General features: G+C 36.5%; 2 protein-coding genes across 6 annotated transcripts in view; one reads left to right on the top strand and one right to left on the bottom strand.

Moving 5' to 3' along the window:
* LOC134675548 (voltage-dependent calcium channel type D subunit alpha-1-like) overlaps positions 1 to 23074 on the top strand; it is a 54456-nt gene that overhangs the window by 19868 nt on the left and 11514 nt on the right. For all 5 annotated transcript variants that reach the window (XM_063533812.1, XM_063533813.1, XM_063533811.1 and 2 more), the window contains exons 26-38: positions 562 to 787; positions 1464 to 1562; positions 2128 to 2157; positions 2734 to 2919; positions 3634 to 3736; positions 5403 to 5560; positions 10312 to 10409; positions 10963 to 11051; positions 11582 to 11722; positions 13026 to 13061; positions 17830 to 17995; positions 21979 to 22147; positions 22570 to 22666. In XM_063533812.1, the coding sequence (XP_063389882.1) occupies positions 562 to 787; positions 1464 to 1562; positions 2128 to 2157; positions 2734 to 2919; positions 3634 to 3736; positions 5403 to 5560; positions 10312 to 10409; positions 10963 to 11051; positions 11582 to 11722; positions 13026 to 13061; positions 17830 to 17995; positions 21979 to 22147; positions 22570 to 22666 (1598 nt within the window). The remainder of the gene's footprint in view (positions 1 to 561; positions 788 to 1463; positions 1563 to 2127; positions 2158 to 2733; positions 2920 to 3633; positions 3737 to 5402; positions 5561 to 10311; positions 10410 to 10962; positions 11052 to 11581; positions 11723 to 13025; positions 13062 to 17829; positions 17996 to 21978; positions 22148 to 22569; positions 22667 to 23074) is intronic.
* Positions 5958 to 9130, bottom strand: LOC134675603 (uncharacterized). Its single transcript, XM_063533925.1, has 3 exons — positions 8974 to 9130; positions 8629 to 8711; positions 5958 to 6234 (listed from the first exon to the last, which is right to left on the bottom strand). The coding sequence occupies exons 1-3, from the start codon at positions 9071 to 9073 to the stop codon at positions 6067 to 6069; spliced, it is 351 nt and encodes a 116-aa protein (XP_063389995.1). The 5' UTR covers positions 9074 to 9130; the 3' UTR covers positions 5958 to 6066.

The raw sequence follows: 23074 nt of genomic DNA, 5'->3' as shown, positions 1-23074 counted from the left end.
ACTATTTTAAATTTAATTACTCACTTAATGGCGCAGCGACCCACGATGAGTCTTGGCCTCCGACATGAGTACACGCCAGTTGTATCGATCTTTTTTTTTTCTTGACGGAGTGGGAATGTGTTTACGCACGGTGTGTGGGACTCACCGCTCCTTCCCCCTCTGCTGGCGAGAGAGAAGGAGATGGCCCTAGCCCTACCCACTAAACCCACTCCTGCGTTTCACCCCCAATGGGATCGATGTCATTCCGCCACGGCACCCTCCGGCAGCCCCCGCAGTCTACCGCCAGTTATCGGCTTGGAGATCGCTCAAGTCTGCTTCAACGGCATCGTCTAAACGAGCTACTTTAAATTTAGTTGATGATCATAATACACTCAATTTATAAAAGATATTAAGTAGTATTATTTAAAATCAAAAAACTACCTACAGTATTCATTTGAAAATCAGTTTTTTTCGGAATCATCTGCAACCAATCTTTAACCTTTTCCAAGCATTTCTCAATTCATATCTCAAAATTTAATATCAGGGTTTCAAAATCAACTTTTACTTTTATTTATATTTCAGGTATATCCCAAAGCATCGCATCCAATACAAAGTGTGGTGGTTCGTCACATCCCAGCCGTTTGAATACGCCATCTTCGTTCTCATCATGATCAACACCATCACACTAGCCATGAAGTACCACAATCAGCCCCTCGAATACAGCAAAGCTTTGGACATGCTCAATATGATTTTCACCGCTGTCTTTGCTCTTGAGTTCATTTTCAAACTCGCTGCCTTTAGGTTTAAGGTTTGTATCACCAGCAGTTTTAACATCATCATCATCAGCATCATTCCTCCTGACAGTTATTTCATCGATCCTTTCGTTTCATTTAGCCGCTAAGACGTTCTCAGGTATAATGACGACAATTGTTTCAGTGTCACTTTTCAATTCTGGATTAAGTACTTTTATTTTTATCTCTGTAGCATGTTAATGTGGTTACCTGTCATAACCTTGATTCATATTTTCACATAGTATCATTTAAAGGTAGTTTTTATTTGCCCTTAAATTCCTAAACTATTTAATTTTTAATAACAAACCCAAAACGGTTAATTTGTCATTATTTAGGATAATATGGCAAACGTTTTTTGAACAATTAAAAAAACACAGGAACTAAAAGAAGTAAAAGAGATTATAATCATATTCATTAAAAATTTACTGTTAGATGTACTAAATAGTTTTTTATTTATTTTGAAATACCTACCTTTTTTTATGTACAAACTACTGCGACATACTCGTGAGCAAATTTAGTTTTCTGTTGTAGTTTCTAATATCCCCTCACTGCTATATTTACTTAGATAAATAAATAACCTGTATACACCATGATTACTTCTACTTTCAGATCTGCATCTGATCCAAACTATGATTAGGTACTATTTCAAGTTCCATTAATTGCCATGTTATTACCACATAATTTAATTTTCAGAATTATTTTGGAGACGCGTGGAACACATTCGACTTTATCATCGTACTAGGAAGTATTATAGATATTGTAGTATCACAAGTCAACGAGCTCAAAAACCAGGTAAAGCCACGGTGCACCACTAGTAATTATAGCAATCACCGACCACAATAAATGTACTATTTTACATTGAAAAAGTTATTTACTATAAAAACAGTAAAGACTGAATCAGTTTATATATATAACCATATTGAATTATGATGATTAGGTAAACATTTGAAATACACTAACACAATATATACTCGTATTATTAATGAAAACTTAAATGACTTTTTCGATAAAAATATTACAGTTACTGTCCCGCGCATGGATTATTTTGTTGTTACAGAAGTAAATGTTGTAGCTTACTCTATAACTAGCTATCTTTCAGCCCTTAGATTATTGATGCATAAAACCATCAACAGTACAGTATCCATTGTCCCATAAATACGTTCAAACTGTGAAGAATAAATTAAGTAAGTGTGTATACTTGTAGACTTCTTCTAGACTTCTAACATTTCTGAGTAATTTAAAAATATTTGTATCCCCATTTTGCAAACAAATTAATTATTTCATGACTCATGTAAGCAGCATGATGTAGTAATATTTTCCCATGTTATTACAAATGTAGATAACATGTTGATTTCAGGGAAGCGGTTTAACAAAAGCCCACATAAAGGTAAGTTGCACTCGGTGACACTAATAGCTGCCCTAACACTAAACACAAATAAGTACCTAAAAATAAAATAAAACCTTTTAATGCTGTAAATAAAGATAACGATATAGCTTTAGATGTACATATAGATATAGACGATGGGACAGTAACAAGCAAATCTGCAACTTCCAATGTTGTAAATGCATCTGGCACTGAGCACTCAGCCAATATCATGCAATGTAAAAATGACACACTGTCACAATATCCTGAAATAAGAGCAAAACTTTTAGTTGATGACGTAGCTGTAACATTATTCAATTTTTATATTTAGCATTGATATTAACGTTATCAAAATAAAAGTCAACACATTTGTAGCCAATCTATTTAAGCAATTTTCCTATTTATACTAAAGTTAGAATTTACCGATTGTTATCTATGTTCTGTTTATAAAAAATAAGATTGTGATTCAAAGCTAGTCAGTAGTCAGCCATATTAATATTGAAAGTTTTGAATCTCCATATGTAGATCTCTGTTCACGTTGCATACTAACCAAAAATATTTGTAAATCTTTCAAATTTTTACTACTTATAAACATTCCAGGAAACCTCAATACCATCGATCAACTTCTTCCGTTTATTTCGAGTGATGAGGCTCGTGAAGCTACTGTCGAGAGGGGAGGGGATCAGGACTCTCCTCTGGACGTTTATAAAGTCATTTCAAGCGTTGCCGTATGTTGCCTTGCTGATTTTGATGCTGTTCTTCATTTATGCTGTAGTGGGGATGCAGGTAAGATCGTCAGCTCTATAAATCACGTTTGATTAAAAATTTAGGGGGTTCGAAGCTTGTTTGTGAGATTAATCTCACAAAGCTAGTTTCCTAAGGGCAACCCACTTAAATCGATAACCAAACGAAGCTTAAAAAAAGTTATCGCAACCAAACATGTATTAGCTCCAAACATTAAGGTTACTTTCAGACTATTGAATTTCTTGTTGTAATAGTTTTTGTCTCCGTATTTTTGATATTACTAAGGTACTACATTTTAATTATAAGCACGAACCAACAGTCAGTACCTCGCATAATTTTAAACACTCGTTTCAACAGCCATCCAGCCGTCCATTCATAAGATAATAGACAGTAATCGAAATTAAACTTTCGTAAGACATATTTTAAACTGCATATAGCGACTAAAAATATAGCTATACTCAGCTCAAGATAAAAGGTCATCATCATGCTATATGACTTCTATTCTACTACTATTCAATTTCTAATTTTGATTTTTTTAACAGTTAAGACTAGTAAAGCTCAGTCGGGGAAAGATGGTAGAGCTACAAAGGTGTTGTTAAATTAAAACTTTCTTGTCGGTTATCATCTTGGGTAAAGGTAAAGGTGTAGGGTTAGAGCCGGCGTAGCTCTATTTGACGTTCATAAGAGCATTGTAATATGCCCACTTGAAAAATAAACTTTATCTGTATCTTTATCTTACCTTATCTTTGTTTTCAGGTGTTTGGGAAAATAGCCATAGACGACGAAACCCCGATCACTAGAAACAACCACTTCCAGACATTCCCTCAAGCCATTCTAGTCTTATTTCGTTCAGCTACAGGTAAGAATGCCGATATACAGAAATTGTTATAATGCTTAGCATGATATCCAGGATTTTTCGATGCAACAGATTTAAAAAAATATGAATTGTGAAAATGGTTGTTAAATTCATCTGTAAATTTGTCTCTACCTAAATACCATCGCCCACACTGTTAACTGTACATCGGTGGACCTTATGCCTTTTATAATAAGGATCTACAGTTAGGGGCGTTGTACATACATAAAATTTCTTACGTATCTCTTTATGGAATTTGTATTTGTTTATTTTATTCTTCTTTTTCTTCTTCTTTCTTTAAAAGTTATCCTTTTCCGGGTTTAGCAGTATCCAGTCTAGGATTATTAGAGTCTATACAATATTTTACAATTACATATATTTATTTATATGTATATTCAATAATTTGCCAACCGGACCCCAAGCTCCCATGAGCCGTGGCAAAATGCCGGGACAACGCGAGGAAGAGATTCAATTATTTTTATTCATCATTTCTCTTAGGCTAGGGTTTTTATAATATGAATATAAAAGTAAAATATAAAAACAGTTACAAAACAATAAAAAATACATATAAACACATTATAAAAAACCTAACCTAGGGTGCCGCCAGCAGCGGGGCAAGGCCCAAGCTACCGGTGGTCAGGGCTGCAGAGAGAGGAACCGACGTACTATCCGCGCCGTGTCCAAGATCACCGCCTTCTGCATCTGTCCCTTGATCCAACCACCTAGCGAGAGTCTCTCGAGATGTTGGTCGAGACTCTTCGCTATTAAACCGTTCACTGAAACGACTATCGGGACAATGATCGTCGAATCAACATCCCACATGGCGGTTATCTCGTGAGCCAAGTCTAGGTACTTACTGGACTTGTCCTTCTCGGCCTTCATTATTTTATTATTATTTTAAAGATATCCAAGAGTCATGAATGGAATTACATTTACTTTAGTACGAATTAATTAGCTCAAAAAGTAATTCAACTCTTGATCTGAAAAAAAAATTTTTTACCACACCAGCTCGGAAAGGCTTACTTTGCATTTCAAGAACTGATAGCAAAGTTGAATTTTATTCACATGGGAGGCAAAGTAATCAAATGCAAATTTTGAGTTGTTTTCTTATGTTGGCTGGTAGAATTGACTTTTAAATGATGATTATGGATGATAAATATTTAATAACATTCATTTGTATTTGATTTGGTTTGATTTTGTTTGACAAATTTACATTTAATATTTTACTCGGGTTGGTGTGGTGAAAAATTTTGTGTTTCACTCGGGGGCAAATTTTGTTTGACCCTCGTGCTTTAAAACCCTCGCAACGCTCAAGATTCCATTTTTCGAACCACTCGCTACGCTCGTGGTTCAATTTTGGAATCTTTCGCTTGCTCGGGTATCAATATTAGCACGAGCGGTTAAACAACAACTTTGCCCCCTTGTAAAACAAATAACTATTATCCGACTAACAGACAGTTTTCAAGTGTAGGTAAACTTAGAAAAGAATCATTAGGTATCTGAAGAAAAGAGGCCTATGCTCAGCAGTGAGCGATAAAGAGCTGATATGATGATGATGATGATGATGATGATGATGATGATGATGATGATGATGATAATGATAATGATGATGATGATGACGATGACGATGATGAGGTATCTGTAGTATTGTCACCATTTTTGTCGGTTCTAGGGGAGGCGTGGCAGGACATTATGATGGGGGTCTCCCCGGAGCCGGAAGTGCAGTGCGACGACAACTACGAAGAGGAGCCCGGCGAGAACGTCAATTCCTGCGGCTCCGTGCTCGCCTTCCCCTACTTCATCTCGTTCTACGTGCTGTGTTCTTTTTTGGTAAGAGCGAGACGTAAATAATAATTGTTGCCAAATCTTGATTCGCTTGACCTTTTCCCATTACTATAGGGATCGGCGTAGCATTGTGTTTTTCCTCCATACCTCTATGTAGTTCATCATTTATTTATTTATTTATTTAAAATTTTTTGCACAATACATGAAGAGTACAAATAGTGGACTTAATGCCAGAAGGCGTTCTCTACCACTCAACCATCATCATCATCATTCACCTACTTTTTTTTCATATCACCTTTTACGCAGTCCATCTATCTTTTCTTTGGTTTTTCTCTTTTCATTCTTACAAATAACTATAGATGAAATAAGTACCCAGTGAAAATGTTGGGTTTTCCTGCTTATTTATTTTTCCCTTTTAAATCTAGAGCAAATAAAAATGATCTTTTTACTTCTGATTTATTGCTTACCGAAACAAATTATACAATTTCAGATACAATGAAGAGAAATTCCGTATCTTGAAATTCTGGATAACCAATACCTTTGATATATTTCTATTGTAACTTTATACCTTCAGCATAAATATCGTACGAACTGCCAGAAAACTCGACCAGCGAGTATTTTATACTGACGGTTCTAGTTTTGTCATCGTAGTCGACTTTGGGAGGGTTAATCGCTCGCACTGTCACTTTAATGTAGCTTACTTGAGTGTCTGGTGGACTCTGAAATTATCAGCCGTTAATTAAATTACTATTGAATATCTCATAGGTAGATAACATACATAATTACAGATAGGCAAGTTACACATTTGTCATTAGGTAAGCTTGTGAATGCAAGCCTCCAATAGTTATTTGTTTTACAAGGGGGCAAAGTTGTTGTTTAACCGCTCGTGCTAATATTGACCATCAAAAACATAAATGTAAAAAAGGAGAGCCAAGTTCAATACAAAAATTATGCTTGGCTGTGGGGTTCGCCGCAAAAAGAATGGAGATTTAAATGAGTGCCAAGTTCTATGCAAAATCCAAATATGTATTTATAGGAACAAAATAACATTATAAACAAGTATTAAACTCTATTTCTTTGCTTTATTGGATACCTATAACAATTGCTGTTATTTAAAAAAATGCGAGATCTTAAAGCAGGTTAGATTTGACTTGGCCAGTTTTCATTACATCAGTCATTTTATAAAGTTATTCAACATATATATTTTGTAATTCTGATAAAAACTGGCCAAGCCAAATCTAACCTACTTTAAGATCTCACATTTTTTTTTGAATAACAGCAATTGTTATAGGTATCCAATAAAGCAAAGAAATAGAGTTTAATACTTGTTTATAATGTTATTTTGTTCCTATAAATACATATTTGGATTTTGCATAGAACTTGGCACTCATTTAAATCTCCATTCTTTTTGCGGCGAACCCCACAGCCAAGCATAATTTTTGTATTGAACTTGGCTCTCCTTTTTTACATTTATGTTTTTGATGGGATATCAATACTTTTTGTAAAGAAAACTAGGCAGGTATTGAGATTTAATGTTTTTTCTTGTGTTTCCGCTGCATTTTTTTTACTTCTGTTCTTTGTATTAATTATGTGGTGCCGCGCGCCGCCAACGACACACCGTTGGCCGGTTGTTTAGCGCGTATTACAGGTTTTTTGTATGGGGACCCCCCCTATTTTTTAACTTTTTTTATTTTTTTATTTTTAGATTTTTTCCTACGCTTACACACAATTACCGAGCTGGATTCCAAATTTCATCCTTCTAGGTCATCTGGAAGTAGGTTAGGTTTAGGTACTATATGTCAGTCACAATAAAAAAGAAATTTGTATGGGGACCCCCCCTATTTATTAACTTTTTTTTGTTTTTAGATTTTTTCCTACGCTTACACACAATAACCGAACTGGATTCCAAATTTCATCCTTCTAGGTCACCTGGAAGTAGGTTAGGTTTAGGTACTTATATGTCAGTCACAATAAAAAATGGTTTTTTTGTATGGGGACCCCCCCAATTTTATAACTTTTTTTAATTTTTAGATTTTTTCCTACGCTTTCACACAATAACTGAGCTGGATTCCAAATTTAATCCTTCTAGGTCATCTGGAAGTAGGTTAGGTTTAGGTACTTATATGTCAGTCACAATAAAAAATGGTTTTTTTGTATGGGGACCCCCCCTATTTTATAACTTTTTTTAATTTTTAGATTTTTTCCTACGCTTTCACACAATAACTGAGCTGGATTCCAAATTTCATCCTTCTGGGTCATCTGGAAGTAGGTTAGGTTTAGGTACTATAGGTATGTCAGTCAGTCTTAAAATTTACGATTTTTTGACCTTCATATCTTTATAACCGTTTGAGCTAGCTTCATGAAATTTGGGCTTCTAGATGTCCTTTTGGATATAATTAAACACACGTAGTTTTATGTGTTTTCGTTAAAGATGTTTTGAGTTATAGAAGGGTCAAAAGTGGCACCAAGTGGTTCGTGTAATATTACACTTGGCGCTGGCTAGCCAGTTCCTTTTTTGAACTTGGCTTGACACGCTGCCGCGTGTCTAGATAGCCGAGCAAGCGAAAGATTCTAAAATTGAACCAAGAGCGTAGCGAGTGGTTCGAAAAATGGAATCTTGAGCGTTGCGAGGGTTTCAAAGCACGAGGGTTAAACAAAATTTTCCCCCGAGTGAAACACAAAAATTTTCACCACACCAACCCGAAGCAAATATTAAATATAAAATTTCAAACAAAATCAAATCCAAATGAATGTTATTAAATATTTATCATCCAAAATCATCATTTAAAAGACATTTCTACCAGCAAACATAAGAAAACAACTCAAAATTTGCTTTTGATTACTTTGCCTCACATGTGAATAAAATGCAACTTTGCTATCAGTTTTTGAAGTGCAAAGTAAGCCTTTCCGAGCTGGTGTGGTGAAAAAAATCTTTCTCAAATACGACAGTCGCTGATCGAAAACTTTCTGCCTACTCCAATATCAAACTCGGATCCTGAGATCGCTAACCATGAATGAAAAACAGGACATAATGAGCTTACATTACACAGAAAGATTACAGTTGATTTGTTTTTTTTTTATCACAGATATAACGCTTTTTTTATAATACTTACAGGTATATTGACTTTTGTATTAAATCGAAGCCAACCAATCCAACTATGACTATCATATATTTTTACTCCACGGCCTTTCTTACCTGTAAATAATTTAATATCTAAATGGGTTATTCTTTGGAAAGGTATTTCTTGGGCATCAACAAAAGCTAAGGATTTTGGTTGATACATATTAATTATGCGAATTATGAAGATAACTTTCTAGAGATAGAAATACTCGCAAAATACACGGGTATTTTACGGATGGATAGAGACAGACTCTGCCATCATTTGTTCACGCATTATGAAGAAACGGATACATTTGACAATGAAAGAATATGCATACCGGTATGTAAAATAACTTACCGAATTCGTAAACATATTCCGGAATAATCTCTGGAACACAGACCACATTTATGGCAAGGTTCAATACTAGAGCCAATAGTATCAGTTGTTTTGGACCCATACTGCTTATTGTCACGAAGATAATACTTATCCAAGTTGAAAATTATGGGTTTTTATTAAAGATTCATTTGTGTCGCAGTAATTGGAAATGTAGTAATGTCTTGTATTTAAACGGTGTGAAATCGATAGGTATGTTAATGTCAATTGGATATTTAGTTCCGTTCATAAAATACCTACCTACTATCTTTCTCACGTGGTAACAAGTCAAGATTAATAAATCAATCAAATCAAAAAATTATGATTTCTTTGTCAATTATATTAGAAACGTGAGGCACCAAAACCTAAGAATTGAGGCAACTTATAACAATGCTTAGGACATCAAATTGTCTTATACCATCCTGATTCCTGACCATGTTGGACAATGTCATGCACAATCTGATATTTTTTTCGGCAATGTGATTGTCCCGTGTGGACGGGCTTTTAATGCGCCGCGTTAAAGTATTATTATGATCTATTGATTTCTAGGAAAAGCCTTCAACCTTTTCCAACAATGGATGTAGCCTCCATACTGTAGCACTATTCTGTACTAGGGAATGCAAATCGGTTATAACCGTAACCGAAATATTCGGTTATAACCGAATATTTTGACAAAATTTCAAAACCGAATATTGAAAATTCGAATAACCGGTTACGGTTATTTTCGGTTATTTATTTATGACTTAAATTATATGTTTTTATCGTTTTAATGACTACAAAATCCTGCCTTTTATGCCTGTGGCTATATTTTTTGTCATTAGTAACGTACTTTAATAACTAAAATATACCAAATTTACTTCCCTTATTTATGAAATATTTTTATTTAATATTGTATCACGTCCAATGTCATATTTTACATATTTGGTGTGTTTTATTAAAAAACGAAAGACTTTTACTCACATTCCCTAATACTGCAGGTACTAAAATAAAGATTTTTGTATTTTTTTAATTATTTCATTGTAAATTTATAATTTATCGTCGAAAATAACCGTAACCGATCATAACCAATATTCGGTTATTTTTCGGGCATAACCGTAACCGAAACCGGTTATGAAATTTGGCCGGTTATTGCATTCCCTATTCTGTACTGTAGCTTGAGCCTTTTTGCTGGCACACTTAGATAATTTATTGTTTTATACCTGATTATTTGTGTTTATGTGTGTTGGAAAATCAAATATTTTTCTTACTTTCTTTCTTTATTACAGTTCATAATGCTTGTGATAATTGATTGCTTAATAATGAGTTTGTATTCATTTGTTTCAGATTATCAATTTATTTGTAGCCGTTATCATGGATAATTTCGACTATTTGACCAGAGACTGGTCAATACTGGGACCACACCACTTAGATGAATTTATAAGGTAAGGCTTCCCAACCTCGCATAACAGCCGTAAAGGGCAGCTGATTAACAGTCCGCCGGACGGTATCGGCCTGTCAGTTGTTCGGAACTGTCAAAATTTTGTTCTAACTGAGGCCGATACCGCCCGGCGCACTGTTCATCAGTGGGCCCCTTAGCACTTATTTTAAAACACATTCAATTTTTTACTTTATTTTCGTGCAGCAAGGTCCAATTGTAGTGCAGAAGGAATGAGTATAAAGAGATAGGTGTATGTAATGTACACGAACTTATAAGTATATTGATTTACCCGAATTTAAATTGTCATACTAAGTCGTAAGACTAGTAGTTTAATTCACGTATTTTCAGACACGCGCGTGACATGTCTCAGAACAGAAAGCTTAGGTCTCCATTTTTGAACACTAACATGGCTGAATACTTAGCGTTTCTCAGCGCTAATAATACGTTAATTAAATGGTTAAATTAGTTTAATATTGATTTACTTCATATTTTTTACTAATACAAAATTGAAAAAATCTCTTAATCATTATTTAAGTGTAAAATAAACTTTTTTTCAGGTTATGGAGTGAATACGACCCAGACGCGAAGGGTCGGATAAAACATTTAGATGTAGTTACTTTGTTAAGGAAAATTAGTCCTCCATTAGGTAAGTTCATTTAGATAAATAATTTACCTACTTGTATAACAATAAATTTATTCATATATATGGTACAAAAACAAGTCAAAAAAAGGCCCCTGTGGCAAAGTCCCCAAGATGCTGGCTGCGTTACCCCGCTGAACTGCCAGACTAAAGCGTTGAGCGAGGTAACTGCCAGCTCTCGGGTCCCCAGTTGCGTCCCTGAGTCTCTTTGAAAGGTTTCCACAGAGACTCAGGGCGCCAGGACCCCACGGACCCAGGGTCTCGGCGCCGAGACCGCGATACTTCCCAACCTTTGCGTTTTCGGCCGCCTCCGCAGCAGCTGCCGCCCTCGCAGAGGTTGTATTATATCGTATTGCTCTTTGCTTTGGTGAGACACTTCTGCGCCACTCAATAAATTGAAAAATGATTTTTAAATAAACTTTTAATTAAATTTATTGATTTTTCTCTGATAAAACTAGACTGATGTACCCATGAAGCCAATCCTGTGTAAATTTCCAATAATTTTACAAAAATATCTAACCACCATCCACTTGCAGGGTTCGGCAAGCTGTGTCCACACCGCGTGGCCTGCAAGAGACTGGTCTCGATGAACATGCCTCTCAACTCCGATGGGACTGTCCTCTTCAATGCCACCCTCTTCGCCGTCGTCAGGACTTCGCTGAAGATCAAAACTGAGGGTATCTATTTTTTTTTCGAAGCGAAGCGAGGTCTGGGGTAAGGCACTTGGTATCCCAATGAACCATTTTAAAAACAATGAAAACAACTCTTATCAGGTATTATATTTTGGTTATTCAGACGAAAAGCGATATCACCAAAACGCATAAGTTTTTGATTCCAACAGCAACGTACCTAAGTGATAACAGTTCAAAGCGAGGGGCTATGTACGTCTACATATATGTACGTATGTACCTAGTCCCCCTCGCTTTGTAATTGTGTTATGGCAACGCACGTTAACAATTATAGGAGGCCTGCAAGAATGTACATACATATAGACGATGATGATGAAAACAATATTATACCTAGTACACGTTTTTAGGGTTCCGTACCCAAAGGGTAAAACGGGACCCTATTACTAAGACTTCGCTGTCCGTCCGTCACCAGGCTGTATCTCACGAACTAGACAGTTGAAATTTTCACAGATGATGTATTTCTGTTGCCGCTATAACAACAAATACTAAAAACAGAATAAAATAAAGATTTAAATGGGGCTCCCATACAACAAACGTGATTTTTGACCAAAGTTAAGCAACGTCGGGAGTGGTCAGTACTTGGATGGGTGACCGTTTTGTTTTTGCTTTTTTTTTTGTTTTTTTTTGCATTATGGTACGGAACCCTTCGTGCGGGAGTCCGACTCGCACTTGCCCGGTTTTTTACTTACAAAACAGACAGATTACACAAATCCCAAAAAAAATAGTTGTAAATATACATTGACATAAAATACTTTAACCTTAACGCCAATCAATGAGATTGAATACATGTATACGGTGCTTTCAATTATCAATTTTCATTATTAACTATCGTATTAACAATTCTAAAAGTAATAAGTAAACGAGCAGTATTTTTTATTTTATTTATATATATTAAGTATAATAATTGTTTTAAGTTGTCTATAATTGCTTATTTGAGTTAAATGTTTGTTTTTCTAAACTTTTTTGTTCCTAATGCGGTAATTATCTGTAAAAACACATTAAAGAGGAATCCAGACGAGACAATTTTTCGCCAATCTGATGAAATTTTCGGATCGAATCAGGCGTGTGGACGCAAATATCTACCAATTTGATTCCCCGATCAAATCAGCAGATGCAAACACAAAAATGCCAATTTTCATCATTTTCATTTTCTATGGAATGCAAATTGGTGATTTAATTTGTGTATGTGTGGACGCTAGATGCGATTGGCCAATTATTTTCCTGATAAAATAGACTGATTTATCAGTCCCGTCCGGATACCACTTTACTCAAATTACCCTCTTGGCCACAGGAAGACGCAATCAAAATGTTGCACCGTCAACTCCCAGTAAGTCATCATTAGGGTCAAAATTATTTTCGTTGTCTTGTTTTTTATCCTCAAAAAATGTGACTTAATTGTGCTTTGAGCATGAGAAAATTAGTTTTAATTTTCCTCGTGTAAAATATAATCTAGACTATTGTTACAAAAAATATAACGGGTGTGGCCTGTAATATGAGCAAAAAATTTAACTGTAGGCTGTACTCCTCATACTGACCAACATTTGTTCGGCTACTTTTAAAAATAACTTGTGGTTTGATTTTTAATACACTTTAAAGTTTATTCTAAGACGCAATGTATTGCGAATTTTGATATGTTTAAAGCCGACCACTGACTAACAGGCCGCCGGACGATATCGGCCTGTCAGTTAGAACAAAAATTTGACAGTTCCGAACAACTGACCGGCCGATATCGTCCGGCGGACTGTTAGTCAGTGGTCGGCTTAAGGCGTGACAAGCAACGTCAATCACAACGATAATGGCGTGCCGATGGCGTCCATTGAAGATAATATTTATTTTGTATGAAAAATAGGGAGTCTAAATACTTCATAATTTTTAAAAGTTGTTGTACAAAAGTGTCACCGTTTGAAGAGTACAATCTATTTTTTAATTATTTGCTCGTGTTACAAGCCACACCCGGTATGTTACAATTGGTTACAAGAGCTAGAGAAACATACAATAGGTCTTTGATAGAAGAAACAAATAAAAGCTTGACAGAGTTGTCAGAAACAAGGCAACTAAAAGAATTTTCACCCATTTGCCAACTGTCAGTTTCGTAAAATTTCGGTTCTTCTGTATACTCGTAATATAACAAATTTAACAAAAACGCTAACGTCTAAGTATCTTCTATTATTTAAATGTTAGAATCACTAGACTACATAGGGAATGCAACCAATAATTCGCGTACATCATGTTTATTTCAGAAATACAATAATAACAGTGTTACATTGATGGGGCTCATGTGGGGTAAATAATACGGTTTACATTAATATTTGCCGGTTTGCATTCCCTAGGCTACACAATGTAGGTATTTACACACACCAAGTTACTGGAATATGGAATAGCACAAATTTATACCTAACACACACTCAAATCTCAATGTTAATAACAATAACAGAACTTACGTATCTATTACGTATTACGTGTTGTATGATTATATTATTTGTTGTTTTCTCACTTGTTTGTCACAGATATTTTTCAATTAGGTACTAGGCAACTCGAACCTCTTGTTTTCATTCTTGTACTGAAATACCTAATGTAATAAAATAATTCCTTGTACTCACACGAACTGCTGGAGAGCCCTTAGGACGGACCTTGACTTTCAATATACTTATGTTACAATAGAAACCCCTTCGTTATTACAACTCGTACATTAAAGTCCGTTTTTTTAGGTTGGAAATTTTATAACCTCAAAAGTAGTCGTAACTTTTTACCCCTAAAATTAAATCTGATTAACTATGCACTGAATTATAGTGTCATTTACATATTATTGTACCACAATATTAGATATCATATATACAAACGCTAGCACTTCAGAAGAAAAAGTTAATAATTACCACTACCCCTAGTAGCATTTTCGTTGGGGCCCACGGTGCCAACGGTAGGGAAAACGTTGGGATGAGGTTCGTTCCGTAGCCAACATTAATTTTGTATTGGCCCACCATCGCATTTACCAACATTCGCTGTGGCACAGATGCCCAATAATGGGCCTTTGTGTATTTTGGTACCGTTGGCTAAACAACGATAATATTCGTTGGCCCAATGATGACATATATCGCATTTACCAACATTGGCAGTGGCAGTGATGCCCAACAATGGGCCTTTGTGTATTTTGCTACCGTTCGCTAAACAACGATAACATTCGTTGGCCCAATGGTGACGAATACCGCATTTACCAACATTGGCTGTGGCACGGATGCCCAACAATGGGCCTTTGTGTATTTTGGTAACGTTGGCTAGTCAACGATATCATCCGATGGCCCAATAATGACAAATATCGCATTTACTAACATTGGCTGTGGCACTGATGCCCAACAATGGGCCTTTGTTTATTTTGGTAACGTTGGCTAATCGACGATATCATCCGGTGGCCCAATGACGACAAATATCGCATTTACCAACATTGGCTGTAGCATTGATGCCCAACAATGGGCCTTTGTGTATTTTGGTAACGTTGGCTAATCAACGATATCATCCGATGGCCCAATGATGACAAAAATCGCATTTACCAACATTGGCTGTGGCACTCATGCCCAACAATGGGCCTTTGTCTATTTTGGTAACGTTGGCTAATTAACGATATCATCCGATGGCCCAATGATGACGAATATCGCATTTACCAACATTGGCTGTAGCATTGATGCCCAACAACGGGCCTTTGTGTATTTTGCTACCGTTCGCTAAACAACGATAACATTCGTTGGCCCAATGGTGACGAATACCGCATTTACCAACATTGGCTGTGGCACGGATGCCCAACAATGGGCCTTTGTGTATTTTGGTAACGTTGGCTAGTCAACGATATCATCCGATGGCCCAATAATGACAAATATCGCATTTACCAACATTGGCTGTGGCACTGATGCCCAACAATGGGCCTTTGTTTATTTTGGTAACGTTGGCTAATCGACGATATCATCCGGTGGCCCAATGACGACAAATATCGCATTTACCAACATTGGCTGTAGCATTGATGCCCAACAATGGGCTTTTGTGTATTTTGGTAACGTTGGCTAATCAACGATATCATCCGATGGCCCAATGATGACAAAAATCGCATTTACCAACATTGGCTGTGGCACTCATGCCCAACAATGGGCCTTTGTTTATTTTGGTAACGTTGGCTAATCAACGATATCATCCGATGGCCCAATGACGACAAATATCACATTTACCAACATTGGCTGTAGCATTGATGCCCAACAACGGGCCTTTGTTTATTTTGGTAACGTTGGCTAATCAACGATATCATACGATGGCCCAATGACGACAAATATCGCATTTATCAACATTGGCTGTAGCATTAATGCCCAACAATGGGCCTTTGTGTATTTTGGTAACGTTGGCTAGTCAACGATATCATCCGATGGCCCAATGATGACGAATATCGCATTTCCCAACATTGGCTGTGGCACTGATGCCCAACAATGGGCCTTTGTCTATTTTGGTAATGTTGGCTAATCAACGATATCATCCGATGGCCCAATGATGACGAATATCGCATTTACCAACATTGGCTGTGGCACTGATGCCCAACAATGGGCCTTTGTTTATTTTGGTAACGTTGGCTAATCAACGATATCATACGATGGCCCAATGACGACAAATATCGCATTTACCAACATTGGCTGTGGCACTGACGCCTAACAATGGGCCTTTGTGTATTTTGGTACCGGTGGCTAAACAACGATAACATTCGTTGGCCCAGTGAGCACAAATATCGCATTTACCAACATTAGCTGTGGTACTGATGCCCAACAATACCAGTCGAGTTTGCTTGTGGCGTCACTAGATGGCGTTACTGTCTCCAAACATCGAAGTTATAGTTATTTTCTCGATTATTCCGGATATAATCATAATATTTTTTAAAAGTAACTTATAAATCTAATAGATATAACTATAAAATTTATACATAAATTTTAAAAATTGTATTTTACCAACATTTTCTCAATTTAAATCTCAAAAAACATAAATCTCGCTTACGAAGTTTCGAAGTGCGGTTAGTATATATACAAATTAGAGTGTATAGTAAGTGTACTTGCTTCGGCAGTACATATACTAAAATTGGAACGATACAGAGAAGATTAACAACAACTGCTGCCTAGGGCCTTCATGTGGATACAACCAATGCCTACCGTAGTGTAATTGTAATATTTATCAGCAAAGGCCCAACGTCGTATTATACAACCACTTACTTAACGTAGGGTAACTGTAGGACTCGTAAACAAAAGCCCATTACATAATTAGACTGTAGGCACACTATAAATTACACCAGTATTTACCTACGGTAGTATTGTAAGAATCCTACACAACGCCCAACGTTAAAGTTACAATGTTGGCCCTTTGTGGGACAAGCTGTGTTGGGCCTTCAACCTGGTGCACGACTACCTACCGACCTACCTGACTTGCCGTTGGGTAATTATTGAATTTGCAAACAGAAGCACAACGAAAAAATTGCCCTTTTTTATTTTTTTGCTGTTGGCCCTACAGCAAGCCATACGGCCAAATGTAACAATTAACCAACCATCAAACAAATGTGTATAGGCCCAACCACGGCCCAACCAAAACCACCACCGTTGAATAATTGTATGATTTATTTAAATAGGCCCAACGAAAAAATTACTCTAATGGCCCTCTGTTGGGAATCTTCGGGAGGGCCTTTGTCGAAGGCCCTCCAGCAAATCGTACGGCCAAATGTAACAATTAACCAACCATCAAACAAATGTGTATAGGCCCAACCAAAAACACCACCGTTGAATAATTGTATGATTTATTTAAATAGGCCCAACGAAAAAATTACTCTTATGGCCCTCTGTTGGGAATCTTCGAGAGGGCCTTTGTCGAGGGCCCTCCAGCAAATCGTACGGCCAAATATAACGGTTGCCCAACTAATACGTAAACAAAGGCCCAACAAAATCCCTACAAGAAAATGCTATTAGGGACTTTTGAGGTTAGAAAAATCTTTAAAAACACGGGGTGTAGTAAAATTTTACTATAGAAGGCCATCATAAAATGGTACGATATGGAACTGTTTTGCGAAGCTCTCTTTTGCTCCTCAGGCAACATAGACGACTGCAACACAGAACTAAGAGCGGTCATCAAGAAGATTTGGAAGCGAACGTCTCCGAAACTTCTGGACCAGGTGGTTCCGCCACCTGGGGACCCGAATGAGATCACTGTTGGCAAGTTCTATGCCACCTTTCTGATACAGGACTACTTTAGAAGGTAGGATATGTTGGTAAAGGGTTCTTGTCAACTTGGTAATTTGGGGTCATCCATTAATTACATCACACTTTTAGGGGGAGGGAGGGGGTCAAGAAAATGTGACATATTGTGATATGGGGGAGGGGGGAGACACAAACTTTGTGACGTCACTTTATCTTCATCAGTAACCGAAAATTTATTTAAATTATTTTATTCGCTGTACATTTAAATAACAAGTATTTAAAACGATAATCGTTTTTATTCGTTTAATTTTCTTTCCTAAGCAGTTTTGGATTATAAAATTACTAATATTTATATCGTCAAAAATATTTTGATAAAATATTAATAATACTTAGGTACTTAATTCGATTTGGCGATTTCGTAGAAAAAATGTGACGTCACACTAGGGGGGAGGGGTTTGCCAAATATGACCAAGTGTGACAAGGAGGGGGGGGGGGGGTCAAAAAACCCAGAAATTCGTGTGACTGACTGTAATTAATGGATGACCCCTTTTATACTTTACTGATGCAACAAACTGAACTTAATGGGGTCTTCTAAAAAAATTGTTTTAATTAGTCTTTTTTCCTAACTTCAAGTGTGGGGTGGACACTAGCGTCTTTTGAGCGTCGGCGGCATCAGCGATGCCATCTTTACTTAGCGATGCCAAAATGGAAAATGGCGTCGCTGGGCTGTTGCGTCAACGTTGCGTCGAGCAGCAGCCATACTGCCGTATTCAAACTTCAAGATAATCACAAGAGACGACACGTACTAGATCCATGCTAGATACGTTATAGTTTAGATATCAACTAGTTCTCTTTTGCAGTGCAATTCGGGCAACTAATGTCACTTTTACGATAGAGATCTATTAGATGTGAATTGGATCTCTAAGTCATATCCTGTGGCAGTCGTTCAAGAGTATCTCCAGAATCGCGCGAATGTCAAATTTGACAGGTTAGATCTTAAACATATCGTTATCGTATCGTGGTGATGTCTATTAGACGCCGACGCTCGGAAGCACTACGTGTGGGGTGGCTCTTAGAAGGTGTTTGTGACATCAGCGTAACAAGATGTTATTTGTGTTAAACCAAGGGAGGGCCGATGTCAAAAATGTTTGGAAACGCCTGCATTCAAAATTATTTACCAAAATTCATTTTTGAAATATATAAAAATTGGATTAAAACAATTTACCCGAATTCGATGTTATGAATTTTAGATATACTTAGGTATGTTTATTTACTATTTCCGTGTCGGTGGTTCTCTTTCATTGCATGGTTCAAATAAAAGGGGATTACAAAGCAGCAATGTAGTACATATAAAAATACGTTAAAAATTTTGGTCTCAATGTTTATCTTTCTGCAACTGAACATAAAAAGTAGGATATTGGCACGTAACTTCTTTTCTTGTCTTAACCAGTCCATTTTGGATTTTATTTCCATTCAGTTAAAGTTTCATTTGTTTCGAACACTGACACTGTTATTTTTGTTTCATAGGAATCACGCGTAAGTAACGCATCGGACGTATGTCTAGGTCTCGAATGTTCCCAATTAGTGTTTACGCAAGACCTAACGGCTTAGCCACGACATTGTGCGACCGGCGACGGCGGTGGCGACAACCGTAGGTTGGAGACCTATCGATCAGCGATCGGAGCTTTCGTTCCCACCTATGTTTGCCGCCACGGCCGTCGCCAGTCGCGCAATGTCGAGGCCGAGCCGTAATGCTGGCTCCACACAGGCGGTTATGTCGTATTCGTAATTCTTGTTTTTGTTTATATAACTATGACGTTTAATGCTGTTACTATCGCATTAAACGTCATACCCATCGCGCACTACCCATCGACAAATTTAATAATTATTATAGTAGTGGACCCTATAATGGACGTGGAACCAGTAATGGGACAAAAAAACATAATTCCTCTAAAATAAGTATCTAAAAGTAGTTTATAAACACTGGCTGTATATTATCATAAGTAAGAGTCCAAGAGCTGTTTCAGTTTGAAGTTTTATTAAATTTGGTTGTTTTTTAAGAAATTGGCGTCAACCTAAAAGTTGTGGTGTCACTGAAAAAAAATACCACTACGAATTTTTAACAACTTCGCTAAGAGAGGTGAGTTAATTTATTAAATGTTAATTAATTAATACTTGATGAAAACTAGAATGTGTTTTGTTAATTGCATTTACCATGAGATAAGGTATACAACACACTATGTTGTGACTCCACAGATGTAAAAAAATAGTGGTATTTGGCCCAATCCCATTATAGGAGCTGTAAAACTGCGTACCTCCTATGATGGGACAAATGACAGAATGATGCTTGCTATGCCATAATTTCATGTTTAAACAATACAGAAATAAAATGTAGTTAAGAAATATGTCAATCAGGAGGTATTTCCGGACTTCGGATAAATTAATATCGTTTTTCCAAACTTTTATTTAACTTGCCCTGTTAGTTAGTGTGGGTCCAATCTTGGTAGCTGAATTTGAGCCACTTTTTGATTTCCGATTCAGTTGAAATTTTGTGTAAGTACGTAATTAAGTATGCAAATCGGATGATAATGCAATATTATGATAACATGGACCTGATCTGATGATGGAGACAGGAGGTGGCCATGGGAACTTTATCGCATTAAACCCTAACTATTTGTGTTAGGGTATATTAGAATTGTCTCGATGGATCTAATACAATAATAATTGGCTGTGGAAAGAAAAATAAAAAATAAAAAAAATAAAAGATAAAAGCTTATACCAAAAATTGATTTATTTTGCCGTAATTTATTCCCCATTTCAATATTTTATACTGATAGAGCAATGTCCATTATAGGGGGCCCATTACTGGATCCACGTCCATTACCGGGGGCCCATTACTGGAACTTTGGTGTCCATGACTGGAGAAAAAAAGCATAGTTTTAATTTGTTAAATATGTGGAAACTAATTGCAGTATCTTTGATACAACACGCCTAAAACATGAAAGACGGATAGGACTTTCATCTTTTAACACGCTAAGCGGTAGACCATTTACATGTATAAGGGAAATATCATAAATACTCCAAATTTCCTCTTAAATGTCCCATGACTGGTGCTGTTACTATATCACATATTTTATTCACTTCGGATATTTTTAAAGCAAAATTATTCGTGCATTAATACTGTTAAAGTCAATTATAGAATATCGAGACACTTTTTGACAGCTATTACAAGTTTATTACAAGCTTTTGAGAAACTGGCCAATGAATTTTTTTTGTACCTTCATTCCAAAAACAGAAATCATTGCCACAATAATATTCCAAATTGGGTGCCATTTTGCTATATTCACGGCACTATTTTCCCTTAGGCTTTTTATTTCTTATTATGTTATTTCTTAATTATGTAATGGACAAAAAAGAAATCACGATTGATCGTACATTACCGTCAGTGTGGCTCTAGTGTAAAAATGGTAAATAAATTAGAATATAAAATATACGTAAATACCCGCAAATAGTTTGGGTTCCATGCATGTACCTAAGACAATGACGTAAATAAATATATAACTAAAGCTCCCACAAAAAGCTTCAAGGCATGTCTTTGGGTTGTCCCTGATTCCAAATAATGGTACATAAAATTTTCTGTTTGGTATTATATGGTTAAATGTTGTGTTTTTGTGATATTCCGTTAAAAACTTAAATTGTCGTTAAACTAGGTCTTTGTCCGATGTATATTTAGGAAAATTGTAGCTCTTTTATAATCGTAATATTTTAATTAGGCTGCTGATTATTTTACAACAGAAATAATGAACAATATTTTAATATCGCCATTGCACTTTTATTATAGTTTATTTTTGATTTGTAAGTATATTACGCAATTTCTCAAAGATACAAATAGCCATTATACTCCAATTTTATAGATTATATACGATGGCTCCTAGATCACGCATAGCCTAGCTTACACTAGATTTTTCCATCTCATAGTTTAGATGCACAAGTACCGTCAATGTACCATTCGATTCTCAGTCTTATCTTCTTTACCACAAGGTTCAAAAAGCGGAAGGAGCAAGAGTTAAGGCAGAACGATGAGGCCTGTCACCAGATGACTCTCCAAGCGGGTCTGAGGACTCTTCATGAGGCAGGACCTGAGCTGAAAAGGGCTATATCAGGGAATCTCGACGACATCACAACAGAATGTGATGTGCCTATGCATAGGGTAAGCAACGCAGAACTTGAAAAGGAAGCATTCGTTCAAAAAACTTGCAATAATTCAATCAAGAAACTCTCATGTTTGTATTAAAATTACGCTGCGTCTTACGTAAGCGAACAACTCGCGAACGCGACGCGGCGCGGCGCGGCGGGCCCAAGGCGTTCGCGTTCGCAACGAGATCGCCCACGTAGGACACTTCTATAGGTACCAAAGGATTGCTTCACCCCGCGCCGCATCGGTTCGCTTCGCGTTCGCTTGTTGTTCGCCTACGTAGTACGCTGCGTTAGTGGACTTTCGGCGCAATAAATTTCCTTGTTTTCTTTGGATCAGATTTTTTAAGCAAGGACATGTTTTAAGACACAGCGAATTGACATGCAGAATCTATTAATTAATTAGACTGATTAATAAGACTGAATGTGTGTAAACAGAGAAACCACTCATTGTTTGGAGGCGTGTGGTCAAGCATCCGAAGACACGGACCCAACAGGAACATCAGACAGAGGAAACCGGGGGAACCTCCGATGGGTAAATTAAGAATTTTTAATTAATATACACATAACATACTAGAAATCCAACAAAAATGTTAGTAGCTTTTGTCATTAGTATCTCGCGTTATTATTATCTTTTACAAGAAGATGCATTAAAAACCAAATACAGTTTAAATTCGACTAAATATGTACAGATGTACTCGTAGTGCATAATTGTTTTCCATCGTATTTTCTCGGAAACGTTCGTATTTGTCAATGTTATTTCAGTCAACGTCAGTACTTTTTGCACCGAAACTGACTGAAATGGCAAGAAAGAAAAGAAAGAACGAAAGAGAATACATTTATTTACGTCAAACCAAACCAGTTAATTACAAACGTTCGTACGTTTCCATAAATACCTATACGATGGATAATAATTATACACTACGGTCCCTTATTCATAAAC

The sequence above is a fragment of the Cydia fagiglandana genome, chromosome 22, assembly GCF_963556715.1.
Source record: "Cydia fagiglandana chromosome 22, ilCydFagi1.1, whole genome shotgun sequence".
Lineage (NCBI taxonomy): Eukaryota > Metazoa > Arthropoda > Insecta > Lepidoptera > Tortricidae > Cydia > Cydia fagiglandana.
Note: the sequence above shows the minus strand (reverse complement) of the source record. Positions and strands in the feature narration are given on the sequence as shown.